General features: G+C 41.8%; 1 protein-coding gene across 1 annotated transcript in view; it reads right to left on the reverse strand.

Moving 5' to 3' along the window:
- The window catches only part of CTH (cystathionine gamma-lyase), a 117,925-nt gene that overhangs the window by 15,830 nt on the left and 77,515 nt on the right, over window positions 1-24,580 (reverse strand). Inside the window, exons 8-11 of the mRNA XM_085602286.1 lie at window positions 18,290-18,442; window positions 17,556-17,677; window positions 14,901-14,953; window positions 3,769-3,907 (exon numbers count right to left, since the gene is read on the reverse strand). Of these exons, the coding sequence (XP_085458412.1) occupies window positions 3,769-3,907; window positions 14,901-14,953; window positions 17,556-17,677; window positions 18,290-18,442 (467 nt within the window). The remainder of the gene's footprint in view (window positions 1-3,768; window positions 3,908-14,900; window positions 14,954-17,555; window positions 17,678-18,289; window positions 18,443-24,580) is intronic.

Consider the following 24,580-nt stretch of genomic DNA (forward strand, 5'->3'; position numbering starts at 1 on the left):
ATCAACATACCTAAGGCAATAATACATGCATTCACTTATCAACCATGGTACAAACTGAATTTTGCATATTTAGAAACACAACTAACTACCAACACAGACACAATAAATTCAGTTACAAAATGGAATAGCTCCAGGAAGCATTTGATATCCTAATACCACTAACAGCAACAAAACAGGACCAAAGAAAACCAGCACCTTGCAGGAATCCAGGACTTAAAAAGATAAAACAGAAAATTGCAAAGCTGCAATGCACCTGGCTCAAAACAAATAGTACTCAAGACAAACTTCACCTACACAAACTTAACAGAATATAAAATCAATAAAGAATACAATAAACTTAGGTCTTCTCTTTCATAGTGTTTAGGGAAATATGATCTCATCTGTCGGATTAGCCATTACATTTGAACTTGTATCTTTTACAACTAGGGCAAGGTCATTAGCACTGCATTTGGTGTGCAAGTTATGATTTGCATGGCTTGATTTGATTACTATGAGGACTATGATTTGTGAACAATAAATTGTGGAGCTAACCATAACTTGTATAATCTCAGGTTTTTAATTTTTTTTATTTCACAACCATACTTCAACTATTTTTCGTGAATTTCTGGGTGGTTGTAACCTACATTAAGGTATTAAAACCAAATCTAACCATAATTTCCCTTTAACATTGTTTTTCCACTGAATACATATGTATATACTTTTCTGCATAAAGTCAACGAAAAACCTAATATTAATTCAATTAACTGGTGGAGCACTGCCAATGGGGCACGTAAAAGACTTTCACCAGCAGACATTGAGACTTTTTTCTGAATTCTTGCAATTACCCTAACTTTCATGCCTAGCTTCTTCCCATGCGCTCCCCTTGCTTTTCCAGTGCACTAAATACCACACATCCTTATGTTTTTGCAATAACAAAGATACAAGACTCTTTTGGCTAATTAGGCACTCACAGAAGACATCTACTAATAAAATAATGTGCTACCTGATAATATTACCCACTAATGTATCTTTAATGAACTTAAGAAGTTTGTATCAGCTGCAAGGTAACTCTTAAAGGGGACTAAAGAGCAAGCAGCATCCTACATATAAGTGGTTGTTAGCACTGGCATGTAGAATACTGTCAAAGGGTGATATGAACTAGTCCCAGGAGACCTCAAGGACGGATACTGGACAGCAGAGCTTGTATTTGTTAGCAGGACTTCTTCGTCACTTGAACAATGTAGAGGAATTTAAAATGTAGTTTCAATTGTTGCGTAAAAAGGCAGAAACATTTGAAACACCTAAAAGATTTAACTCACTTTAAATTTCGAAAAGACTTTAATGAAAGTGTGGCAACTCTAAACTGGAGCTTGGAGAGGGACATGCTTCTATGAGGCACTTAGGAGGGTTGGTGGAATGAAGGTAAGGTAGGAATTTAAAGAATAGGAGAGAAGGAAATTAGGGCAGACATTACCAGCAACTGTAGGAAAGAGTAGGAATTGAGAGATGGAAGAGGCAAGGCTTGAAGTAAGGGACATTACACAGTCAATGAGAAAGGGCAGGTATTAGCAAAAGGAGAGAGAGAAGAAGCATAGATACATGTGAAGGTAATGCAATGCCTCTCTTTTCTGTAATACCAGCTTGTCGCACCTCAGTTCCTAATGCTAGGGAAGTATTGGTAATTCTCAGAAGGATACACGTTATTGTCTGGAGAAAACAAGCATTTCTTCGCAGTGCCCAATGAGCCCGGCTGTATACTCAAATATGCTCAAAAAGAGCTTAGTGTGCCTTCTTAACACCACGACTACGAGGAACGCAGGTTATATTGTTGGCCAATATTAGTAGGAATTTAAGACTGAGGGTAAATTCTAACCCAGTGAGCAATTCACCACACAGCTGGAAGAGCAGAGGTTCTGCTTCATTCAACCCCATCTCAGCCCACTGCTATATTTTTAGTTAAACAATGCTATAAGGTAGCGTTTACGACACAAGTGCTTCCACCAATAGAATGCTGTTGTCACAATTGTAATGCTGGGAGTGACACTATGTTATGGTGGTGAACTCTGTATCTTTTGTTTCAAATAAAGAAAGCCCCAAAGTGGGGGCTAGTTGCTAGGAATAACAAAAATAAAGGTCCATATCTGCCATGTTTCACCCAGTTGCTCCTCGGCAGAAAAGATCACAGTAAGAAGGCCTGTTCTAAATAAGTTGTCCCTTTCCTTGTTCGTTAGCCGGTGACTCTGAGGCACACAGACTGTCAGCTAAGCTCGGTCATCAGAATCTCACCTCTAAATGAGGTGGTAACTATAGATTTCAGGGAGTGAGAAGACTTCCGATTTATGGTGGGGCTCCAGCCCCACCAAATACTAAATGAGGACCTATGTGTCATTGCTAAAATAGTTCACTTGCGTGCCTGCTGTCTGACATTTGGGCCAGTCAACTGTGGGCCTTTAACATAAGACGATGAGGAATAAACATAGGCTATTGTGTATTGGTTGGCGCACAAAAGGATGGTAATTCCCAAGCTTATGAAGGGGTCACATGGACATGTGAAGCAGAATGGAGCTTCATGAAACTGTAGTAAATCACATTTTTTTGTGAAAATGACAATTGATAAAGATGGAAAGAATTAAGGAATTCAACTAAAATTGAAAATCTTATTTATCTTATCTTATTATTGTTTAAAATAAGATGAGTGAACTTTTCAGGGCAAAATGACAGACTTACTGAAATTAATTTAGTACAAATAAAAAGTTATTAGGTGAGGACAAACAATTGGAGTATATAAAGAAGATTACACACTAGTGTTCAGGTGCCAAAATTGTTTCATTTGTAATTATTTCAGTTTGATATTTCAGTGATTATTTATGCTTACTCGGGGATTGATTTCGTAATTCAATGTCTATGATAGTAGAGGACTCTTGTTGTTATGGTGGGGTAGTATTGGCCACATGAATACATGCTAACTTTACAAACCTCGACCACTCAAGCATTAGGAAAAATGCAACATTTTGAACAATTATATGGTATTTTGGGAAAAAAACTATGCACAGTAGTAGGATTAAACATTGCACTAGAGGTCACTTCTTTTCAACTAAGAGGCTTCGTACACCTAACACTTTCACTTCTATATAAGCTCACATAGACATAAATACATCTCATTATCAGCCTATGTAACAGCCATTGGCAAAGCCTATAGGTCTGACTTTAATGTGGAATGCAGGCAGCGTTACCACATCTGAGCAAGGCACACGTGAGGGAACCAGTAGGAGTGAACAGAAAGGGTATTTGTTGTAAGCAGGTGAAGTGGAGTGGAGGCGGAAGTGTATGCCCAAACAGCGAATAGTGTTAGTTGAGAGATCAATTCTCCACTGGGCGGAGCCAACATGTGATTGACAAAGTCTCCAGACAGCGGCTGAAAGAAACCACTCTAACAACTTCTACGGTGGAAAGGTGTGGACCCAAAGCTCAGTTCATCAATTCAGTTAGCAATAGGTTTGTTGACTGCTGTGCTGTCAAAACCCAGACCTAAAAAAACAACTCAAATATAATGAATTACTGCAACTCGTCCCTCTTACAGTTTTTTTCTGGTGTATAGTGTTCATTGTTTGGCAATTTGACATCCCCTAGGAAATGTATTTCAATTTATATACAGGAAATATACAAAATACCCTTTATACAAGACAATGTACATAAAGGTTTATTAATATTACAAAAGCACTTAGATTGCACAATAACTTTATTTCCATGAATTAAAAGTGTGCTGTAATCTTAATTGCAAATACTTACAGCTGCTTTTAAAGCTTGATGAAGGTCCTCAATGATATCTTCTGCATCCTCCAGACCAATAGACAAGCGAATGAGGGTATCGCTGATCCCCAGAAGCTCTCGGTCCTCTGCAGGCACTGATGCGTGGGTCATAATAGCCCTAGGAAAAACAAGTCACAATGTACCACTCAGACGTACTGGGATGCTTCTACAAACAAACCTACATCACAACTTAACATGAAAGATAAATGGAGTCTTTAACTATTGCCACAACTCTAGTGGGACTTGAGATATTTGGCCAACTTATCCATTCAACAAGCTGCTAACTGAAATATGTGAACATCTTTCATTAACTGGGGTCAGATCTCTGCAGTTTACCTCCTTTTCCAGAGGACCATTAAATAAAGCAACACTGCCTTGCTTTGAAAACACTCTAAACATCAGTACAACCTAAGCAAGAATAGCACATTGTACTACATCCCACCATTTCTCTCAACTAAATGGAAAGGACACTTCATTTTAAGGTGTGGTAAATAGTGAAATGTGCGACAACAGAACTGATGCACATTTTGTGGGAATGCACCAGAAACATTCTGATGCCACACGAATACAATCATAAAAAACTGCAATTAGGAAGGATGCAAAAGATATGCATTTAAATGCTACCAGTGTCTGTCATTACTACAAATCTTGTTATAGAGAAGTTCAAAAGTTACCATTGTATGTGCATGATTTCCCCCCTGTATTGCATCATCAAATGCATAACACATGTCCGTTGTGGTGCTATGCTGCAGTGCATTACTGTCACATCTACATCACAATACAAGCCAATGCATCATTCACAACAAACCCAGAGCTGAATGTAATCACATCACAACTGGACTTCCAGTTCCACCTCACATACCATGGAGGAGATAAACAACCCTACTGTGCCTCAGACAGCTGCTGCGCATCCATACAGGTGGAGGGTCCATGACCCCACCTTGTTCCCCCACAAGAATAATGTCTGCCAGGCTGAACAAAGGTCAGCCTGACAGACACCCTTCTTGGTCAGATCAGGCAGCCAGGAGCTAGATTTGCGCTAAATGCGCAGGCGCCTGGCAGCCTGAGCTGAACTTTGCCAGGCAGAGGATTCACAACCCTTTGGTCATGACCTCAGCCTGGAAAAAAAGGGCCTCGAGGCCCTCCCCCCTGTGACGAGGGGGTAGCATCACTGAGAGCCTCAGGCCTGGGTGCTTGAGTTTTAGGCACTTAAGTGCCATGGGGCGAGTGTCAATAGGTGACACCTCGTCACAGAGTGGGGTGGGGTCAGCAGACTCACTGACACCACCCCACTCTGTGACAAGTGAGGGGCTGCTGCTTTCCCTCACTGACTTCCCCCCTGGAGAGCTGCAGTGAAGGTAAGTTTTTTATTCTTTAATGTTTGGTGTGTGCGTGTATGTATGAATGCATGTATGTATGTGTGTATGTATGTATGTGCGCGTGTGTGTATGTATGTATATGTATTTGTGAGGGAGTGTTGTGAATGGGTGTGGGTGCGAGTGTGTAAATGCATGAGTGTGAGTCAGTGAACCTATGTGCATGTGGCCCCCGCCCCCTCCCTAGTGAAATTACTGGCCACAGAGGAGGAATGCACTTTGAAGAAAACAAAAGACGGGCATTTGGGTGTGACATTTGCCATCCCAATGTGTTTCTTTGCACCACTATTGACAGAAAAGTATGCAAAGTGTGTGCAAGCATCCGCTTCTACTCCCTCCCTCTCTTTCTCTGACACCTTACCTTCACCTTCCATCTCATGGTTAGGTATGGAGTGCGGCACAGTTAGCTCAGCTCAGCTGATGTAGTATTGTGAGTTGAGGATAGGTGGCAGCAAAAATAATGTCGGACATCATGTCAATAAACACTTATAATCCCGCCCCAGAACTAATTCACACTGGTAGTAGGCATCTCTGTAACATGGAGAAGGCTTAGAGAAGCAGCATGAGACTGGTACTGGATAGGTTTTATTATACACTGATTTAAGATTCAACAGGTCCTGTGCACAGCAAACCCTGCTTGAGCACTGTAAGAAATAGCCACTTTTAAAAATGGGTAAATATTTTCATACACACATTTTTTTCAAACACAACTTGGTGAAGTAGGGCAGTAGTACAAATTGTTATCACTGATCAACAAACACAATCGTAATGTCCATACAAATTAGCTGTCAGTCAATTAGCAAGCAAACCAGACTAAATCACAACTGCAGGATAGTACACATCTAGAGACGGTGGAACCATTGATTTGGACAATGAAGGGCAGGTCATTCAAATACTCTGTCCCACTTGTACATTTGATTGACTGCTGCAGGTGTAAAGCCTAAGGAGCCAGGCAGGTGAGTAGAAGTGATGAAGTATCCACATGACTTACGAGCAAAATCTCAGTCTTCAACCCACTAAGAAAGAGCCAGATATGTAACTGAGCTTAGTGATGAAGGGTACCAGTGTTTGCACCCCTAGGTTTATCTTCTTGGAATTGTAAATGTCTGTCGGTGGGGGAAGAAATTTTTGAAGGAAGATGGAATTTGGTCACCTTCATTCAAATCCACTGTCAGTTCCTAGGGAGTTGCCTGGCAACGCTATGTCTTGCTGTGGGCAGAAGCCAAAGAAGATATTTGTTCTAATAATGCCAAACATACCGCAGAAGAAGGATGTTAGTATTTTGGGTCGAGCCTAGGCTGCGCTTGTGCCGTCTCTTCAAGACATGTTGTATACACTTTGTGGGCTTAAAGCCTGCCCATTGCCTTTTTATTTGCTACTTCGATTGGCCTTTAAAAAGGCTTGCTTACTAGTGGTTAATCTTTCCTCTCTGTCCTTTCTTTTTGTGTTTTTTTTCCTCTCACAAAGCACTGCCCAATTACTGGTTTCTTTACGATTTGGTGTTTGTGTTCGTTTGGGGGAAATATTTTTTTCTTTGTTTCCTGCTCATGCTTGTCTGTATCTGCACCCATCCCCACCTCGCCACACATCAGTCTTCTTTGTGGTTATTAATCCCTCACAGCCAAAGGGCACAATGGAGCTTGGAAGTGTTTTTTTTTTTTAATCTGTACAGAGCGAGTATGAACTCGCACATCTGTTATTATCGCAAGCTTGTCCCCAAAACACATATGGTGCCTTCATTGTGAATATGAACTGAAGAGAGTGAAATGGATTGCGGTGCTTTGGTAAAGTAATGCCATTATTCAGGTCGATAAAATCTGGCTCTGTGCGACGTGTTTAAACAGCGCACTGCATTAATTTTGTCGCTTTGTTTAATCCCCTACCTGCTGATTAAAAACAATGAGGGAAATTTGTTATAATAAAAAGCAGTTGTCTTAGTCTCAACGGTTGCAAAATTAATTGGGCTCATCAGGTAATTCCGCTCATTATAACTGGATTAATAGTGGCCATCTTCCCTTAATTCCCCTCCTTCATGAGCTGGACCATTGCGGGGTGTTCCCTTCCATTTGCTGCTCCAAAATGACCAGTTGTGATTTGTTTCTCTGCAAAGAAGAGTTTGCTCCTGTTGTCTTTTGGCCATTGTGTAATCCTGAGTCGCAACTGTACTTTTCTTGGCTCTTGAGGGAGGAACTATTGTGCCCTCGCAGACTGCGCAACCCTTTGCCGCAGTGGCTTGGCCCACAGAGGTTACCGGAAGTTGTGGAGCTGCCATGTGGGTGCTTTGTTGTAGGCTCCAGTACACACTGACGGGAGGCACAATTTATTATAACTACAGCGACGCGCCATAGAGGCAAACTGGACTGCTTTCCTGTTCCAGGTAAGGGCCCCTCGAGTGACAAGTCAATATTTGAAAATGCAAAAGCTTATTTTTTATGATGGCGAGGTCAGCGTCCATATACTGCAGGAGAAGAAAATCTGAACTCTGTGATGGACCTTGGGAGATGGGCCACATCGGTACCTGCATTTTTTTTAAGATGCTGTAAAAAGATTATTTTGTCTAACAGAAAGAAAATACAAGCCACTTTCTCTTTTTCCTCTGCAGAACGTCTGCAGCCCTGATAACCATCTCCGACTACCCAAATAAATAAAACGTACAAGAGATCACGATTAATTAATCACATCTTTCAACCAGCTGTTCTTCTTCCAGACTATTGCAAAAAATGCAACCCCTCAAAATAAGTTGGTGATCTGAGAAGAAGAGTAGACCCAGGTCTATAGCTTATACAACCATCTTAGTTATTAATTATCTCGTGCTGCCTCCTACCCATGAAATATTTGCCTTTTCTTAAAACAATATCTTTAGTGAACTCTACACCACTCCACCCCATTCTACCCCACTCCAATTTACCCCACCCAACCCCAATCTACCCCATTCCACCCACTATATTCTACCCCACTCCACACCAATCTACCCCATTCCACTTTACCCCAATCTACCCCACTGCAATCTACCCCACCCCACTAACTTTTAACCATGCTTAACAGCAGCCCCCCTGGTGTACATAATAGCTAAAACACATTGCCAAAGCCAATAGCTCTTGCATAGGTGAGACCTATTGCCTTTGCCAATGCTTGTTGCTGAGTGGTTAGGGAGCCACAGGGCTTAATTCTCCCCAGCATCTAGAAACACATCTGACACTGCAACACACAGGGAGGCATGCATGTGTCAATCAAAGACTCCAGTAGGGCGGAAAGAGTCCTGTACATATTATCAATCGTGTTAATTATTGCCCCTTTTAAATATCCCCCTGCTGATTAACCCCCTAGCATCTATTGAAGCTGGCTAGTACCATTCCCTGTGAATTACTCAACTAAGAAGCACATCTTATTGGGACTCCTTGCTAGTTTAGGGTCTCTTCTGCGCCTCACTACCCCACTCTTACTCCTACCTCACTTCATCATACCAGGCACAACTAGGACGATTCTCTTCTAAACTACCTACTATTTTGCTTACCCAATTTCCGGGCTCTTGCACTTTTCAATCCTACGGATCTGGTTGCGTCTAGAATATACTCTAGCAACACTGTCCTTAAGAACTGCCTGATGTTCTCAATATTTTATTCTATTTAGTCGTACTTAAGTATTCACTTTTAGATGTTTCCTAACTTTAATCCTTCAACGAACACCACACTCTTCCCTCCTATCACTTGCATTGCCTAACTTTCATTCTGCTTTTAGTTGTGCAATTGTGGGTCTAGTTCTGGATATGCTACGTAGCCCTCTCTTATAGGTATCATTGTTTTACTGTGCACCAATCATTTGGTCTTTAACAGTTAGGAACTCTCTCTTGAGCTCTGTTCAGTTCATGCTACATAAAACTTCAAAACTAAAGAGGCCTTCGCTTGTTCCGATGAGTGGGCAGTTCCCACAGAGGAATTATCTAGCTGTTTTTGTAGATTCCCCCATTGCCATCTGAACCCGGGGCCCTTTGGCACCACTTTAACACAGACAATGATGCTTGGGGAGCTGAAGAAAAACATTCACTCTAGTTCACTCTAGTTCTATTTCCACGGCCATTAACTACAGACGCTCTGACTATCAACAACTTGACTTTGTCTCCCACCACCAATGACCTGTGGCAATATGCCACTGCGAGCACTAAAGGTATTGGGTGTAAGGCTGGCCTGTCACTACAGAGCCTGGTCACAGTTGCACTGCATGTTTTTATCGCTCTGACCAGAGGACTGTTCGGTCTGGCCACGTGAATGTAACTAGTTTTATAACAATAGGTTTGTAATGAATAATTATGCAAGGCAGCAGTAACCCCATGAAAGCTTATTAATATTTTAACACAGCTTCAGATATCAATGGCGTCAGTAGTGGCCCCTTTTCAGTACTTGTACAAGTGGAAAGAGTCTACCATAAAACTCAAAATGCGTTTATGATCAATTCTACACTCTGACTTTCCAAGTTTTCTTAAACTAACAAAAGTAGTGGTGATAACTCGGCGAGTTGGCTTTGTTTACCACGACCTGTGCTCTGTGATGTAACAGTGCTTTGTAAGCTACATTCAGGACATTGCGTTACTATTATGAACAAGCAATTCTTATGCACACTTCTAATTGTAAATGAAACAAAGCTCGCGCACTGCCCACTTTTAAAGCAGAAAGTGACGAAACCGACAAGAAATTGTATTTTGACTCCTATTATTAGAACATATGGGCTATTTTTTGTTCAGAATCTAAGTTGAAAACTAAAGACACTAAGAGTCTGTATACAAAGACAAACGAAAGTAAACCCAGCAACTCTGCCCTTGCATAATATATGAGCCCTCTTATTCGCTAAAACGTTCATTTCTTTTTACCGAGACGATCAGCAGGAAGCAATGGAGCTAGCCCGGGACATTGCCTCATTACTTGGGAGCTAAGTGCATGCAGCACTCTAGTTCCAGGCGGCGAGGTGTTCATCGAGGCATTAGACAACCTCCGTATGAAATATATGGAAAGACCTGGGGCGGTATTATACTAAGTGCGGGGGGGCGCAACAGGCGCTTGAGCCCGCTTTGTGCGTCCCCAGGACACTTTGGTATTAGAAAAGGGGCCGCAGACGCTTGTGTGGCCCCTTCTGAGATGCTAAAAGCGCTGGCGCACATACAGCACCCGCGCTTTCTGAAGAGGGCGTTCTCTCATTTGCATGGGGCACGAATTCCTTTGCCTCTGCGCCCGCGCCCTACAAAGAAGCTCTCAGGAGGCGCACTGTGAGTGTATCCCCGGAGAGCAGCCCTCTGGAGGGGGGAGGGGCCCTACGGACCCACCAGACATTCCCTTGCAGGTGGGCACAGTCGCTCACAGCACCCACCTGCAAGGTGATCTCTAAACCCCTATAAAAGTGCAGCCGGGTTGCCGCCTGCACTGTGAAACACGGCACAGCGGCTTCAAAGCTGCTCCGTATTTCTCTTGAATGCGCTGCACCAAAGGCAGCACGAGTTTGCGGCTGCCCTGGGGGCAGCGCATTCTATGTAATAGGACGCACTTTCTGTGTTTGCACTAAGCGCACCTGTTTTAAGGTGCGCCACGGCGCAAACAGGGAAAGTGCGCCCTGTACATAATAGGGCCCTTGGTTGCAATTCAAAAAAACACTTAAAATAACAGGAAGTATTACTCAGACGTACTCCAATGTACTCTTGCATTGCTTCTGTGCGTCAGTACCCTATTGTACAATAAATGATAATCCAACATTTTGACATATCACATGGAAAAAAGAAAATCTTGTGTCAAAGCTAGTTTTCCTTTTATTTTTTGTTATTTATTTTATACTGTCATAGAGTTATAATTTTGTTTTAAACTGATAAACATTTTACCATTAAAAATGGGTATGGCTTTCCAGCGCACTAGTAGTAATTAATGGAATTATATTTCTGAACTGGATACCATCTACAGCTCCAGAAGTTGAAACTGTAATAAAGAAATGACGTCATCATCTCATTTAGAGAAAATGATATTCTTCAACATTAACTGCCTTTTTATGACGAAGTTTAAGGGGATTTTTTAATTATATTAAGAATTATGGCTTTCTTTGCAACATCAATGACTTTACTTGAAATAAGTACATTGGTTTTATGACCTCTCACACGGTGATGCTATGCATGGTATAACTTCATAAAATATTACTTCCAAAACACACAGGTATGGCAGATACATCCGCCCCTTTCATTGGTCTCCCACAATAATTTCATTTAAATCAGTACGTGGCAAAATAACCCTGGCCTTATTCCTAGTAAAACTATAAAGTTTATCGGTGAGCAGGGCTAATGAAAGGACTGAATGTGCTCACAGGTGCACCCTGTTCATTTAAGAATAACATGAACTATATTTATTTGACATTTCGTTAATGGTAACTGGCAAAACACTGCAGATCTGAAAATGGCCATAAAACTATTCTCCTTTCAAACTAATGCAATTTATTCAGAGGGTTTAATATGATTCTGTTTCAGAGTTCAACCTGAGGAGATGAACCCAAAGTAATAAATCTTAGGGTTCTATACATAATCTTTTTCACGGATCTTTAATGTCTTGAAATGCAGGTTTTATCTAGAGTATACTTTGTTTTTTAAAGGGCGATATCCCTCCCCAATTCTAACTCTAATCCTAAATCTTCTATTTCCTATAAAGTTGCTCTTTACATAATCCAAACACTTTTTAACCCCAATATAATGGTAACCTATAATCTATATGTATCTTTCCGTAAACCACGCCCTTACACCCGCCTTAAAGCGGCCACCTGCCGCTGAGGAAAACACAGACCTTAGCAATGAAAAGATCACACAGGGCGTGAAGCTCTCCCTCCCTTGCTAGAAGAAGCTGTCATAGTCCCTCATGGGAAGGGTGCCTCTCAGTAAAATGCTATTGCTTATTGCTACTGCCTCGAAGCTTTTCAGGATGTGACATGTTTATTGTCCAGGTTTGTGACCCCCGGAACTGACAAAATACTGACTGCCGTTCTTTGCTGTGGATCGCGACCCAGGATGAGGCTCAGCAGTCCAAAGCTTGCTTATGAAAAGTGGGGCTTGGCCCTTCTAGACTATGAATATTATCGTACGACATCTCAGATACGAATGTATGTCGTTACAACGAATTCCGTTGCAACGCATGCCTTTACCACGCATGCGTTACAACGGAATGATTTTTCCTCGCATAATCTTTACCACTAATATTCCTTTACCACGCATACTTGCATGGCAATGGAATACTCTTGGTAAAGGTTCTACCCCTCCCCTGTACCCTTACGTGATCTCCCTTCCCCCAATACTTTTTATAATTACCTCTGCCCGTTACCCGCAATTTATATATATATATATTTTAAATTTGTACTTCCCTTACCTCTTCACGTCATCTCTTCATTCTTCCTTCGTGACAGACGTTATACATCTTAAATTTGAAGCATCATTTCCTTTTACATAAAACAACGTCGATTTCCTCTACTTCCCCACGTGATTTGTTTTGGGGGGGACCCCCCACCCCCCTTTCTTTTCTCATTTTTTTTTTTGGGGGGGTGGGGGGGGAGACCCCCCCAAGCCCCCTTTTTTTTCAAATTTTTGCCTTTAACTCGCGTCTTCAACAAGCTGAAAACACACCTTAGACAGTAAAAAAGGACTACACTAATGACGTTAATGCAGGACGTAGCAACGTAGAAGGCGATGAAGATGGAAGAAGACTTGCGTGGTAAAGACGATCGTGGAAGAAGAACGCGTGGTGAAGACGTCTACGAGGTAAGTGTTGCGTAGTAAATGTTCCTCGTTGTAACACCATCGTGGTAAAGGATGTTTCCCCTCAGATACAGTATTTGCTGCAGTGGAGAGACGAGTGCGCCAACAGAGAGTGTAGCCTTCTGGCAGGGTGTTATCCTTTGGATGTTCTCGGAATGATGCATCTAGTGCTGAAACGGGTAGGTCAGGGAGTCACCTACCTTGTGGAATTGATGTCTCAGATCTGGGATATGCATTTTAAAAGTGGTTGGGGGGACTCCCTTCCTATCAAATATGGGAAACCCATTCATCCACAAGCTTGATGGAGGGTGCAAGGAACTAGGTAATCCCTATGAAGGAGAGGACCTTATTACATTTGAAGGAGCCTAGAAAGCAGTTCTTTGCAAGCTTAGATCAGTTTTTAACATTTTCTAAAATGACGTCTGCAGCTCAGCGCTGCTGGGGCAGATTTCTGGGACATCCCCCGGAATCAATCACGCTGAAGATGATCATAGAACTTACAGATGGGGGAGGGACTGAGCTGCTCCATTTACAGACCCTGAGCGGACTAGAGTGTTACAGTATCACAAGACTGTTTCTAGTAACACCCTTTTTGGCCTGATTCAGTTTAACAACTTGCATCAGGCTTGCCTCACTCCACAAACTCTTAGCAAATTGTACTCGACTCAACTGGATGAACGTCACGAATGTCACCGAAATGGGGCCCCTTTTCTACATATGATTTGGGTATAACCAGTGGTTTCCAAATATTGTGCGAAGTGGATGGATGCCTTGTCCCTTGTTCAGAGGGTATGGATAGACTGTTCTTTAGCACACTGCATACTGAGACTACATCCCCTACATGAAAAGGGTAACATTTATGTTAAGTTCCTAGTTTTATTATTAGTGCTCGCCAAACATGGGATCATGATACAATCACAGGGCCCTTTCATACAACTGTCTATTAGGACGTTTCTGAGTGGTCCCTAGTGGAAGAATTATAGATGAAGATAGTGCGAACAAATGAAAAGCTGTAAGATGATCTATAGGAATGGCGAGAAAGGTCAGACATGCTCTTGGAGAGGAAAGGCAATCCTAGCATGTCACAGTCCTCCTAAACCTCACGAACGTACTGCTACTTCACTCCTAGGACAGCTTGGCTTTCCATGTATTCAGGTTAGAGCTTGATTGCATTGGTGCTCTTGTTTTGATTACTGGTTGGTGGTATTAGCATTACATTACTGTACAACTGTGTTCTTTGATATGCAATAAAATACATTTGTTTTTGAATATTTTTTTTAACAATATTAAGGAGCAGAGTCATCACTATCTTGCATTGTAATTTTGCATGTGTTATGTTAAGATGCTGCAGTGATTATAGCAATTTTGGCCAAAAAAATCAATTTTAGAACACCATCCAACATGTACTTTTTCAAACCCAACAGGCTAGAGGCCACATTACACTAATGTCATTAGAATACAACATTAGATCTTGTATGTCAATTAAGATCCAATGAATAACCCTGATTTGTTATAACATATGAGCAGTGAGGTCAATAACCTCAATGACAGCTGAGACACAGAAACATTTATTTGATGCAGTTCTCAAGATGTTTTATGCTAAAAACAAAGCACTTCATATTTGAGGTTCAGGTTCAGCTCGGTTATCCGTGCTATTATTCTGAGATGCTGCTGGCACGCACAGTCAACGCAACTAATCAAATGTGTCCCTTCAATAGCACAGCTCGCATAGGTGGAGCACTGATCCCATAATAGCAGGCAAAAAACATGCCTTTGTACCAAATGGTGATGCTGTAACACACAGATATTTAAAAACATCTAAAGGCAGACATTAACTTCAACTCAAGCTTTTATTACAAGGTCTCGGGAATCGTTAAAGCATTTATATGTTTAGTTCCAAATCAGATGATAGTAAAACTATCACTGTAAAATTCATATCCAATAGATTGATAACAATAAAAATTACTTACGGGTGTTCTGCAAGGCTTTCATATCCCCCAAGGCTTTCGGCCAGCGCAAAAACCTGCAGTATGTAAAAAAAAAAGCAATAATACGAATGGTCAAAAAATGACAACGATAAATGTGCAGACGTAATTTAGAAAACTTCGCAACTTTAGTATATGAAAAAGATAATATTTTGAACTAAATACAGTAAAAATACAGGATTTAGTGTCAAAGCGCACAAAAAATTTGCAGTTTATTTTAACTGGAAAGATAGTCGATCAAAGTAGCAAACAATAAACAAATGCTATGTTATATGTATGTTGATTCCATTTCGATAGTACAATACATGTAATGGTGATTGCTTATACAAGAACTCCAAACAAGCAATCTACATAACTTCATGACTAAAGACACAGCTCATGTTGGCCGACTGTTGGATATTTATTTATCCAACAACAAAATTATTCTGCGAAGCACAGAGTTGAACTAATCAGTTAGTGATCAGCAATTAATGCAATGTGGACAAAACAGGAAAACTAACTTATTGTATCTCTTTTAGCAATAGATCCGCTTCAGCATGTGTACCACGCTGAATGGTTCACTCAGCCAATATCTTTTTGAGACTGGAGGTATCATAAAAAGGAGAAAACAAAAAAGGATCCAGGATTTGTGCACCTGGCCCCTTGCAAAACAAGTCCAATACCATTTTCAGTCAATGAGGGCTGACTCAATGGTCCCAGTTCACACATTTCCCTGTGTGCTTTACTCTAAAATATGTGTGCAACAAATACATTTACAAGGGCACATTTATAAAGCGTCAACTGCGGCTATCAGGTCCAAATAAACCAGCCAAAAGTCAAAAGTTAAGGCCGACTACGATGGAGTGCAGAACCATGCATACAGGGACCATGTTCACCCAAGTGGAAATTTTCCAGACAGAATATTGGCAAAAAGTTTAAAGTCTCATATCTTGCAGTTTGAGGACAGTAGAAGTACACTCTAACACCAGCAAAGGGTCCAAGACCTGGGTGGCACTACTTGGGGTTAGGACTCACTCCAACAGAAGCCAAAAGTCCAGAGCAGGTCCAGTTGGTACTTGTGAGATGGGCAGTTCCAGGGAAAGCTTGTTCTGTCCTGGAAGTTCAAAACAAGAGACCAGCCAACTGACCCTTGGAGTCACTTCTGGGGTCCTGGGTTCAAGGCAAGCAACCCAGTTTTCCTTCAGGTTCTTCAGAAAGCAGGGCAGTCTATTTTCAGATTCTTCACATGTCCAGGAGTGTTTTTGAGGAAAAGTCTGTGGGGTCCACTTTTATGCCCAGTGCCAGCCTGTGGGTGGAAGGCAAGCCTTTGCACATTCCCTAAATCCGTTTCTCCCCTCTCATCTGGGGTTAGTGCCAGCCTGACTAGAGAGACAAACGGGAGACATGCCTAGGTGTGAGTTTCATTTGCCAGTGACAAGGCAGGCATCCTTTGAAGCGCAGGATTGGGCTGGGCACAGGCCCCATCTCATTCTTTCAAATGAGGAGTTCCCCTCTCTACAATCATAGCCGTAGGCCCATTATCTGGGAACAAAACACAACTCATCACAGGGGAGCCATCAGGGGCCAGGTGACAGCTGGACACTGACAGGAAAGCCTTTTGTTTTTTGGCTGAAAAATGACAACTTTCTATAAGTGTAATTTCCAAAACTGTTATATAAAATCCAACTAGACCACAAAGCTGGATTTTAATTTACTATTAAAATGAATTCTTCAACAATTTTTCTAGCTACGCCTAAACTGAATAATTAAGTGACTAGCATGTATTAAAAGTAATAGTGTAAACCACGGTTAATCTATGAACCAGCCTTTCTACAGTCAAAATTAGATTTAGCATTTTGCTTACTGCTAGGACATGTAAACATTAAATATATGTCCTACTTTTTAAATACTATGCACCCTGCCCTTTGGGAGTTTGGGCCTACCTTAGCGGTGACTTCTAAGTATTAAAAAGGAAGGTTTAGCTCTGGCAAAAGGTTTAGGTCTGTGGCAGGCCTGCAGACATTTTGTTTACTGGGCTACTGTACTGGGTGGAACAGCGAGTGCTGCAGCTCACTAAGAAAATTTAATTTGCAGGCCCCTTGTACAGGTGACACCACATGCTAGGGTCTTTAAAGCAAATTAAATATGCTAATCGGATGTATACCAATGTTAACAGGTTTGAAAAGAAGAGCACAAGCTCTTTACCTCTGGTTAGCATAGGTAAAGTACACAGACTTTTACGGCCTACAAAAATGGGTTCAGCAACAGAAGGTAAACAATCGGGGGTGACCTTGCAGAAAGGGCAAATTTCTAACAAAGATCAACAACAAGCTTAAGAATAAAGAGGGGAGAAACCTATAATAGGTAATATTAAAAAAATGGGCTAAAATGTAAAGAAATCAAAAAGTCCAAAATAACAGTAGAAAAACATAATAAGCAGATGGAATTTATTACACAGTGCTTTCATAAATGCAAGGCCCAACTTATTAAATGTGCTGGTGGAGTATGACATATTCAAGGAAGAACCACATACATTTATGAAATAGAGCTGGAACAACTCCAACAAGTGTAGGCCAGTACAGCAAGTCACGATCTGCGTACAATACACAAGTGAAACAGCATTATGTCTGAGTTTATTCACAGCAACATATCCAACGTTACCTTTAAGCTCTTCAGAAAGATCTTGGCATGTTCAAGATTGCCCTTGATGTAGAAAGTGATCATCCCTGGGCAACCAGTGCATTGTCGCTTCATTATCTCATACTGAGGGTGTGATTTTAGACCTGAAATGAATTAACCATATTTAAAACTAATGTGCATATGGTTCATGTAATCCTAATCAAGAAGTTAAGTCAAATTATAATATGAAGCAAATACACCCGCAAATTCTCCCGTCTGCTACACTCAAAGTTCGGTGCGTATTCTAACATTAAAATCTATTGGCCATTTTATGAAGTGGGGGCTTAGGAAGACAATATATTAGAAGGAGCTTGTAAGCAATACTGAGTGACAAAGATGAAGTGTAGAAAAATAGTAGCACGAGTCACATTTTTGAAGCAGACACAAAGTCATTTCAATACAATGGTATCATAAGCAGAATAAAAATGCTAAGGAAGCATAGATCTTGAAAACAAAATCAGAAAAGAATAACACAATGCTCGAACCCTCTTTTCAATACAGTCTCGTGAAAAGTATGACAGAGCCCTTCCTGACACACATCAAATCTATGATCTGAGGTCTCTGGGTGGGGCTCACCTCTGACGCACATCAAAACTATGATCTGAGGTAGGGACTTGACAGATGTACACCTATTCGGTACCAAAATTAATGGGTTTGTGCACAACTACTGCCCATGACAAATCTATTCCAGTCTTGTGAAATCATAGACCACTTACCAGGAAAAATAACTTTATCCACACGAGGATCTGATTCAAGAAAATGAGCAACAGCCATGGCATTACTGAAATGCTGCTTCATTCGAAGATGCAAGGTCTTCAACCCCCGATTGCACAGAAAGCAATCAAAAGGAGAGGGGACTGCTCCGAGAGCTGCACAAAACAAATCCCAAGACAGGTCATTTGTGGCACACAATAAAATGATTTCTTACCATAAAAACTGAAATTAAATGAGCAATTTACAAGGTGTGGATACATTTAAAAAAAAAAAAGTATAAACATCAAATAAATTGTGTGCTACTTTGACATTTACTCCAGGAGGCGTGTCATTTATAAATATTTGTAATTACATATACATTTCTAAAACACCAGTACAACTGCGTATCAATTCACACAATCCATTGAAGTCCTGTGTAAGGACATGATGCCTCAGATATTAGTATGCCCCAGGTCATACTTTCAACCTTTTAAATTGGTTGAGTGCATTTCTAATTTCCTCACCGTGTTCCCGCCGGAGGAACAAAATTACAAAGAAATACCTAAGTTTAGCCCTAGTGTGACAATAAACTAGAGAACCAACTCTCCCACTTTAGATACCAGAGGGTTTCAAGTGTGTCACACCTACCAAATTATCTCCTTAGACCATCATGTTCATGCTACCATTATGCAAGCCACATTGGGGTTTCATACAACAGAGGAGAACAATAATTATCATTCAGTGGTGTTCTATTTTCCGTCAATCAAGTCCTCTATAAGGTTCATGTAATCAGATTTAGCACTTCTTGCATTGGTCTAAACTTTGCTATGTATTTGCTCCAGGAACTTTTTTTTAAAATACCCCTGCACTCTCCTCTTATGTACATTCACTTGTTTTCCTCTTGAGATGTAGAGTGATCACCCCCTTTCACGTCTGTTATCTGACTTTTGGCATTTATGTTACAGGTGTTGAGGTATGGATGTATTCTTGCTGGCCAACGCTCAGCATCACAAAAGACCAAGGTAGCTGCACCCATTCTAGTAAAATAGGTTAAAAATCAGGGGGTACTATAGCCACGTTCTCTGACTTTCACTCAACTTAGCTCCTAAAATTACTGCTGGACATTTGGACAACTCATACTCTCCCTCCCGTACTAGACCCCTAAAGTAAGAAACAAGTTTCACTTATTGCATGAACAAAGTCCCTAACTGGATGAAATCCAACTAGTAGTATAACTGTCTCAAACTCAACACCAACCGGACAGAAGTAGTGATCTTCAGCTAGAACACCTCGCCATGTGACTTCAACTGGTACGGGTCAGTACTCGAACCCACATCCACACCGAGCACCAATGTCAGGAACCTTGGAATCATCTACAGCAAACTAGACACGACTAAACAAGTCACTGCATCCTTCTTCCACACCCTGAAGATACTGAGGAAAACTTTCAAATGGCTCACAAGCAAAACCAGAAAAACCCTCACTTATGCCCTAGTCACCAGCAACTTGGATTGCAGGAACACCCTCTACACCGGGATCACCAAGCAACTCACTAAAAGACTGCAAATCATTCAGAACCTGGCAGCAAGACTCAACCTCCCACACAGAACTAGCACCTAAGGGACCGCCACGGGCTCCCGATACACAAACACGTTCATTTCAAACTCCTCACACACACATTCAAGACACCACACAACTTGGGCTTCAACTACCTGAACAGTTACATCTCCTTCCACTAACCACCCAGACACCTCCACTCCATAGGACTGCTATTTGCACACATCCCATGCATACACAGAACCACATCAGGAGGTCAGTCGTTCTGTTACATTGCTCCTAAAGCATGGAAGAACATCCCACACCACATAGGGAAAAGGCGCACACACCTGTTCAGTGCCAGGGTACCCTCATGGGTGATAGTTCACTTTAAAAAATAAAAAAAGCATAACAAAAGGATGCTCCGAAACACCCAGCCAGAGAAGCAGTAGCGACAAACCTAAATCCAAGAAAATGACTTGCCAAAAACTAATCTTGCTGCCAACGAATTTAGCTTGCAGTGAAAGAAGGGTTGACAAAACACTCTTCCCACACATGTACACTTAGCCTAGTCCCACATGAAGTGATGTGTTCCAAGGGCTATTCGCAAGTCAACCAAGCTCCCACTCAAGGAACAAACTGTTAACAACTAAGCATGCTTGCTTTGGTCACAAGTGTTCCTAGACATGATACTTTAAGATGGGAGCATTACAAAACAAGCTCCTTGAGGACTAAACAATCAAGATCCCAGATATGGCAACAGTGCTACAGTGCTACCCAAGCAGCAGTTATTTATTATACAGAGATAACTTTAACTCCAAAGACGGGTAACTAGGAATATTAAAGACATGAAGCCATCAACACAGATATCATTGTGGCCAGGCTCTCAATCGCTTTCCATGCCATTGTTCACAAAGCCTTAGGGCTCATCCTACAAGTACTCCAAAACTGTAGTTAGTCTTGTTTCCAGAGAAAAAAAAAAGAGCCGATATTTCTTTCCATAACTAAAGTTCATCTCATCCTAGATGTTTCACATAATTTCTGTAACACAAATGTAGCGGTTTTCCAAATTCACTCAGCAAGTTTACTTGCAACATAGTTTATTTTTTATTTTTAAATAAATACCTTTCTTTATTATTTTGCACAAATATACAGAATATATCACACATATTCACAGTGCTTCTATACAGTGTAAACAGAATGAAATCAGACTAAGAGATAGCAACAAGAGCCATAATCAGCAAGTCTGCGTTTCCAACAAAGTAGTGTAACATCCTTCTAGAAGCCCCAATATTCTTCCACATGTAAAGAGAGGTCAAGACCCAAACACAGGTAGAGAGCTTTTCACTCACTGAATCTGCATTTGGCCCTTCATTATCATTTGACATACTCACCGTTTGGGTGTACATCTACTACCTGCAAGCCCCCCTCAGATTTACCGGTGTCTATCATGGGTGCACCAGCCCTAGGAAGCATGCCTCACCATCACTGCAGAAGACCAGCTCATTCGCCCAGGAAATCAAGTGGGTGACCGTCTAAAACATCATAATGTTATTTTTTCTTTTGATCAGACTTAAGACCAATTTGAAAAGCTAACGGAATTGACATGAGGCCAGCGACCTGGATCAGTAATACATTCTTGAAACATGCACAAAGTCTCCCAATATTGCACTTATTCCCTTGCCCACGTTTACCTAAAACTACTCTGTAATAGGGCACCCCTACTGAAATCCTCCCCAGGTGTGATCAAGGCACCCAGGCAGAACCTGACTGGCCATAGCGGGCACCTGGAATTTCCCCGGTGGCCCGCTAGGGTGGGGGCCGGGTTTGGGCCCTTGGGGGGGGGGGGGGGCGCGTTTTTGTTACAGGGCCGTTTTTGAAGCATAGCTGCAAAATCGGCCCCTGTATCAAAGTCGGCCGAAACCGGCCCTGGCAAACCCTCCCGGGGAGCCGCCAGAGCACTTTGCCAGGGCCGGTTTTGGTTCCCAGTCCGGCCCTGCACCCAGGCTCATGATCTGTATTGTGTAAATAATTGGACAGCCCTTTAACTTTTCTTAAAAAGTCTGTAATGTACTTGTCGAAACCTGGAGTTACTGAAATGGTATGTGACGGGATACCATCTATACCATCTATTATTAATCTGTTATCCTTCCCTTAATACTAGCCTCGAATAATGCGCGGACATATGTGTCAAGCTAGCCTGGCTGATGAGGGGTGAAACCCTGAAGCCGACCCAGGAGGCTTGTTTCTGGTCCAGGGAGGACCCGGTATGGCAGTCAGGCTGGACTGTTCCCATGGGGGGGCAGTGTCAAGACTGATTTGCATATGGATGGGTTTAAACTGGAATGGCAAGGGGAGCAAAAAAACGATGGATTTAGGCCCAGATCTCTGTACTGGGGTGAATGTTTGACATTGTTCAACATTCTGTTTGTCAATTGCTATTTTTGCATTTGTCACCTCAAGAGTGATGGGTATGCCCAGACGTGGGTCCTGTGCTCTCTATGCCACTGAAAGTCAAGCTAGCCTGGCTGATGAGGGGTGAAATCCAGAAACCAGTCCCAGGATGCTTGTTTCCGGTCCAGGGAGGGCCTGGCAGTTCAGGCTGGGCTGTTCCCATGGGGAGCAGGGTCAAGACTGATTTGCAAATGGCTGGGTCTAAACTGGAAGGGCATGAGGAGCACAAAACGATGGATTTAGGCCGGGATCTCTGTACACGGAGTTACATTGGGCATATGAAACAGCAGAAGCAGACACCGTGCAGAAGGTTATAAGTACTAGCAATAAAACAGCAACAGAACTCTGTCAAAAAAAAAGTGAAGTACTGGAATGTAGGTCAGTGACACAGGCGAGCAAGATCCTCTCTTCGAGTCCTCTGTATATGTGCCCAAGACACATGGTTCTCAACATGAAGGTAGTAACTTTTCCATCATCTTTTCTTAGTAATGAAGCTATCACCATCAAACAGATCTTTCATGAATTTGATACCACCACCTATCTAAATAGACAATGTGTGCTGCCTAATCCCAGAAGAAAAATCCATAGCACAACTCTGCATTAGCACATTGGGTATATATGGTAATGTAATACCAAATAGTTTTACTGTTCACTTCCACTTATCAGCTGCACACCTTACCAAGGAACTGTTTGAGAGTTAATTATGGCCATTTTCAGACTTTAAAGGCCCTGATAAACAGTCTACATGCTGCTTTGCTTCTTTGTCATCCATTTGACCTAAAGAAGTCTTTAAACCCATTGTAAGAGTGGTCGTAGTTTCTTTCTTTCCAAGAATTCAGAGGCTTCGAGATAGCATATTCTGCCTTCGGAACTGCCTACTCTGTAGGAGATGCTTCAGTACATGACGTCCCTTTTGATACAACAGTGCCAGTCTGCAAATATATTAATTTTTATTAAGCCCAGGGCCATCAGGCTCCTCCATCATGCTCTCCAGGGAGAATGATGGAGAATCAAGCAATGTGGCAGCCTGCACAACCTGCAGATGGTAGTTCCTGAGGCAGCTACATATTCACTATCCTCTTCTGTTTATTTTCTCCAGGCTCAGCTGCAATAACATTTTCAGCTTTACCAAGGGTGACTCCAGTGATGCACGTGCTAATAAGTTGCAGATTGTGTAAATGCCAGGAATTGAGCACAAGCACAACCACTCATTGGACCAGCATAAAAGGATACCAGCCCAGGACAGCCAACCCCATACCAACTCTTTTTTACTGTGCACAACAAAGCACACATTCCAAGTATGTGATTAAGCAAATGGCTGTGAAGCAGCCAGTTGCATCAATGCTGCAGGTATTAGGGATGCTGTGCAGCACTTGACAGAGAATCCCATTTTAGCACTACAACATGCACTTCTCCAGCTAAGGAGTGCACACAGACTAATAGCATTGTAGACCCTAAAAAACTTCTAGAACACCAACACCCTTTAAAAGTACCACAGAATGTAGTTTTGCTCCGCAAGCCTTTAGGCCAATGTAAAGAGACACGGAAGGAAGTCCTTATTACTTTGTGATTGTTATCATAGGATTCTTGTTTTGCTAAAGTTCGGAAGCTGGATTGTAATCCTTTGAGACAAAGTTCCAACTTGAATCACAGCGGAAACAATTGTTCTAAAGCTGCAAATCAACATAAACCATTTCCGGCAGTAACAGAAATTACAAATGTTGTGACCGTCCACAAAACAGGCGCGGTTGGAACTCTACTCTATGAGGAAGCTGCCAAGCTAAATTCAGTAGCGAGGTTATTCAGGCTCAAAACAAGAGAATACAGTAAAGTGAACACAACAAACCAATAGGGGAATATGCAGTTGTAGCACAGGTAAACACAAGGCAGCAAGTAAAACCCATCGGATACGTTTTGCGATACGTCTTATGGTTCCTGCAGATGTAAACATCCTCAAGATCTGGCTTTTCGACTGAACCTCTACACCCAGACGGATCAGCAGCCCCCAGCCCCCTCTGCGCCTTGAGACCCTCACAGGTGAGTAGCCACGCTATACAAACTTGATGGATTGAAACATCATAGATAAGATTCGCTTTACAAAGCTGTGCTGAGCTGAATTACTGCTGCTTGGTCTTTTACTAGACATAATCCATAGTATACAAAGCTACTTTGAAATAAAAGATACCTTTGCACTACAACGTGATGTCGTTTCTACTTTAAAGCTGAATCCATTGCTTTATTAGAGCTGGTGGTTACCGGTGCTTATCACCAGCACTTAATCATCAACACCAGTGCTTTACATGAGCACCAGTTAAGGACACATT

This window comes from Triturus cristatus, chromosome 4_2 (genome assembly GCF_964204655.1).
Source record: "Triturus cristatus chromosome 4_2, aTriCri1.1, whole genome shotgun sequence".
Taxonomy (NCBI): Eukaryota; Metazoa; Chordata; class Amphibia; order Caudata; family Salamandridae; genus Triturus; species Triturus cristatus.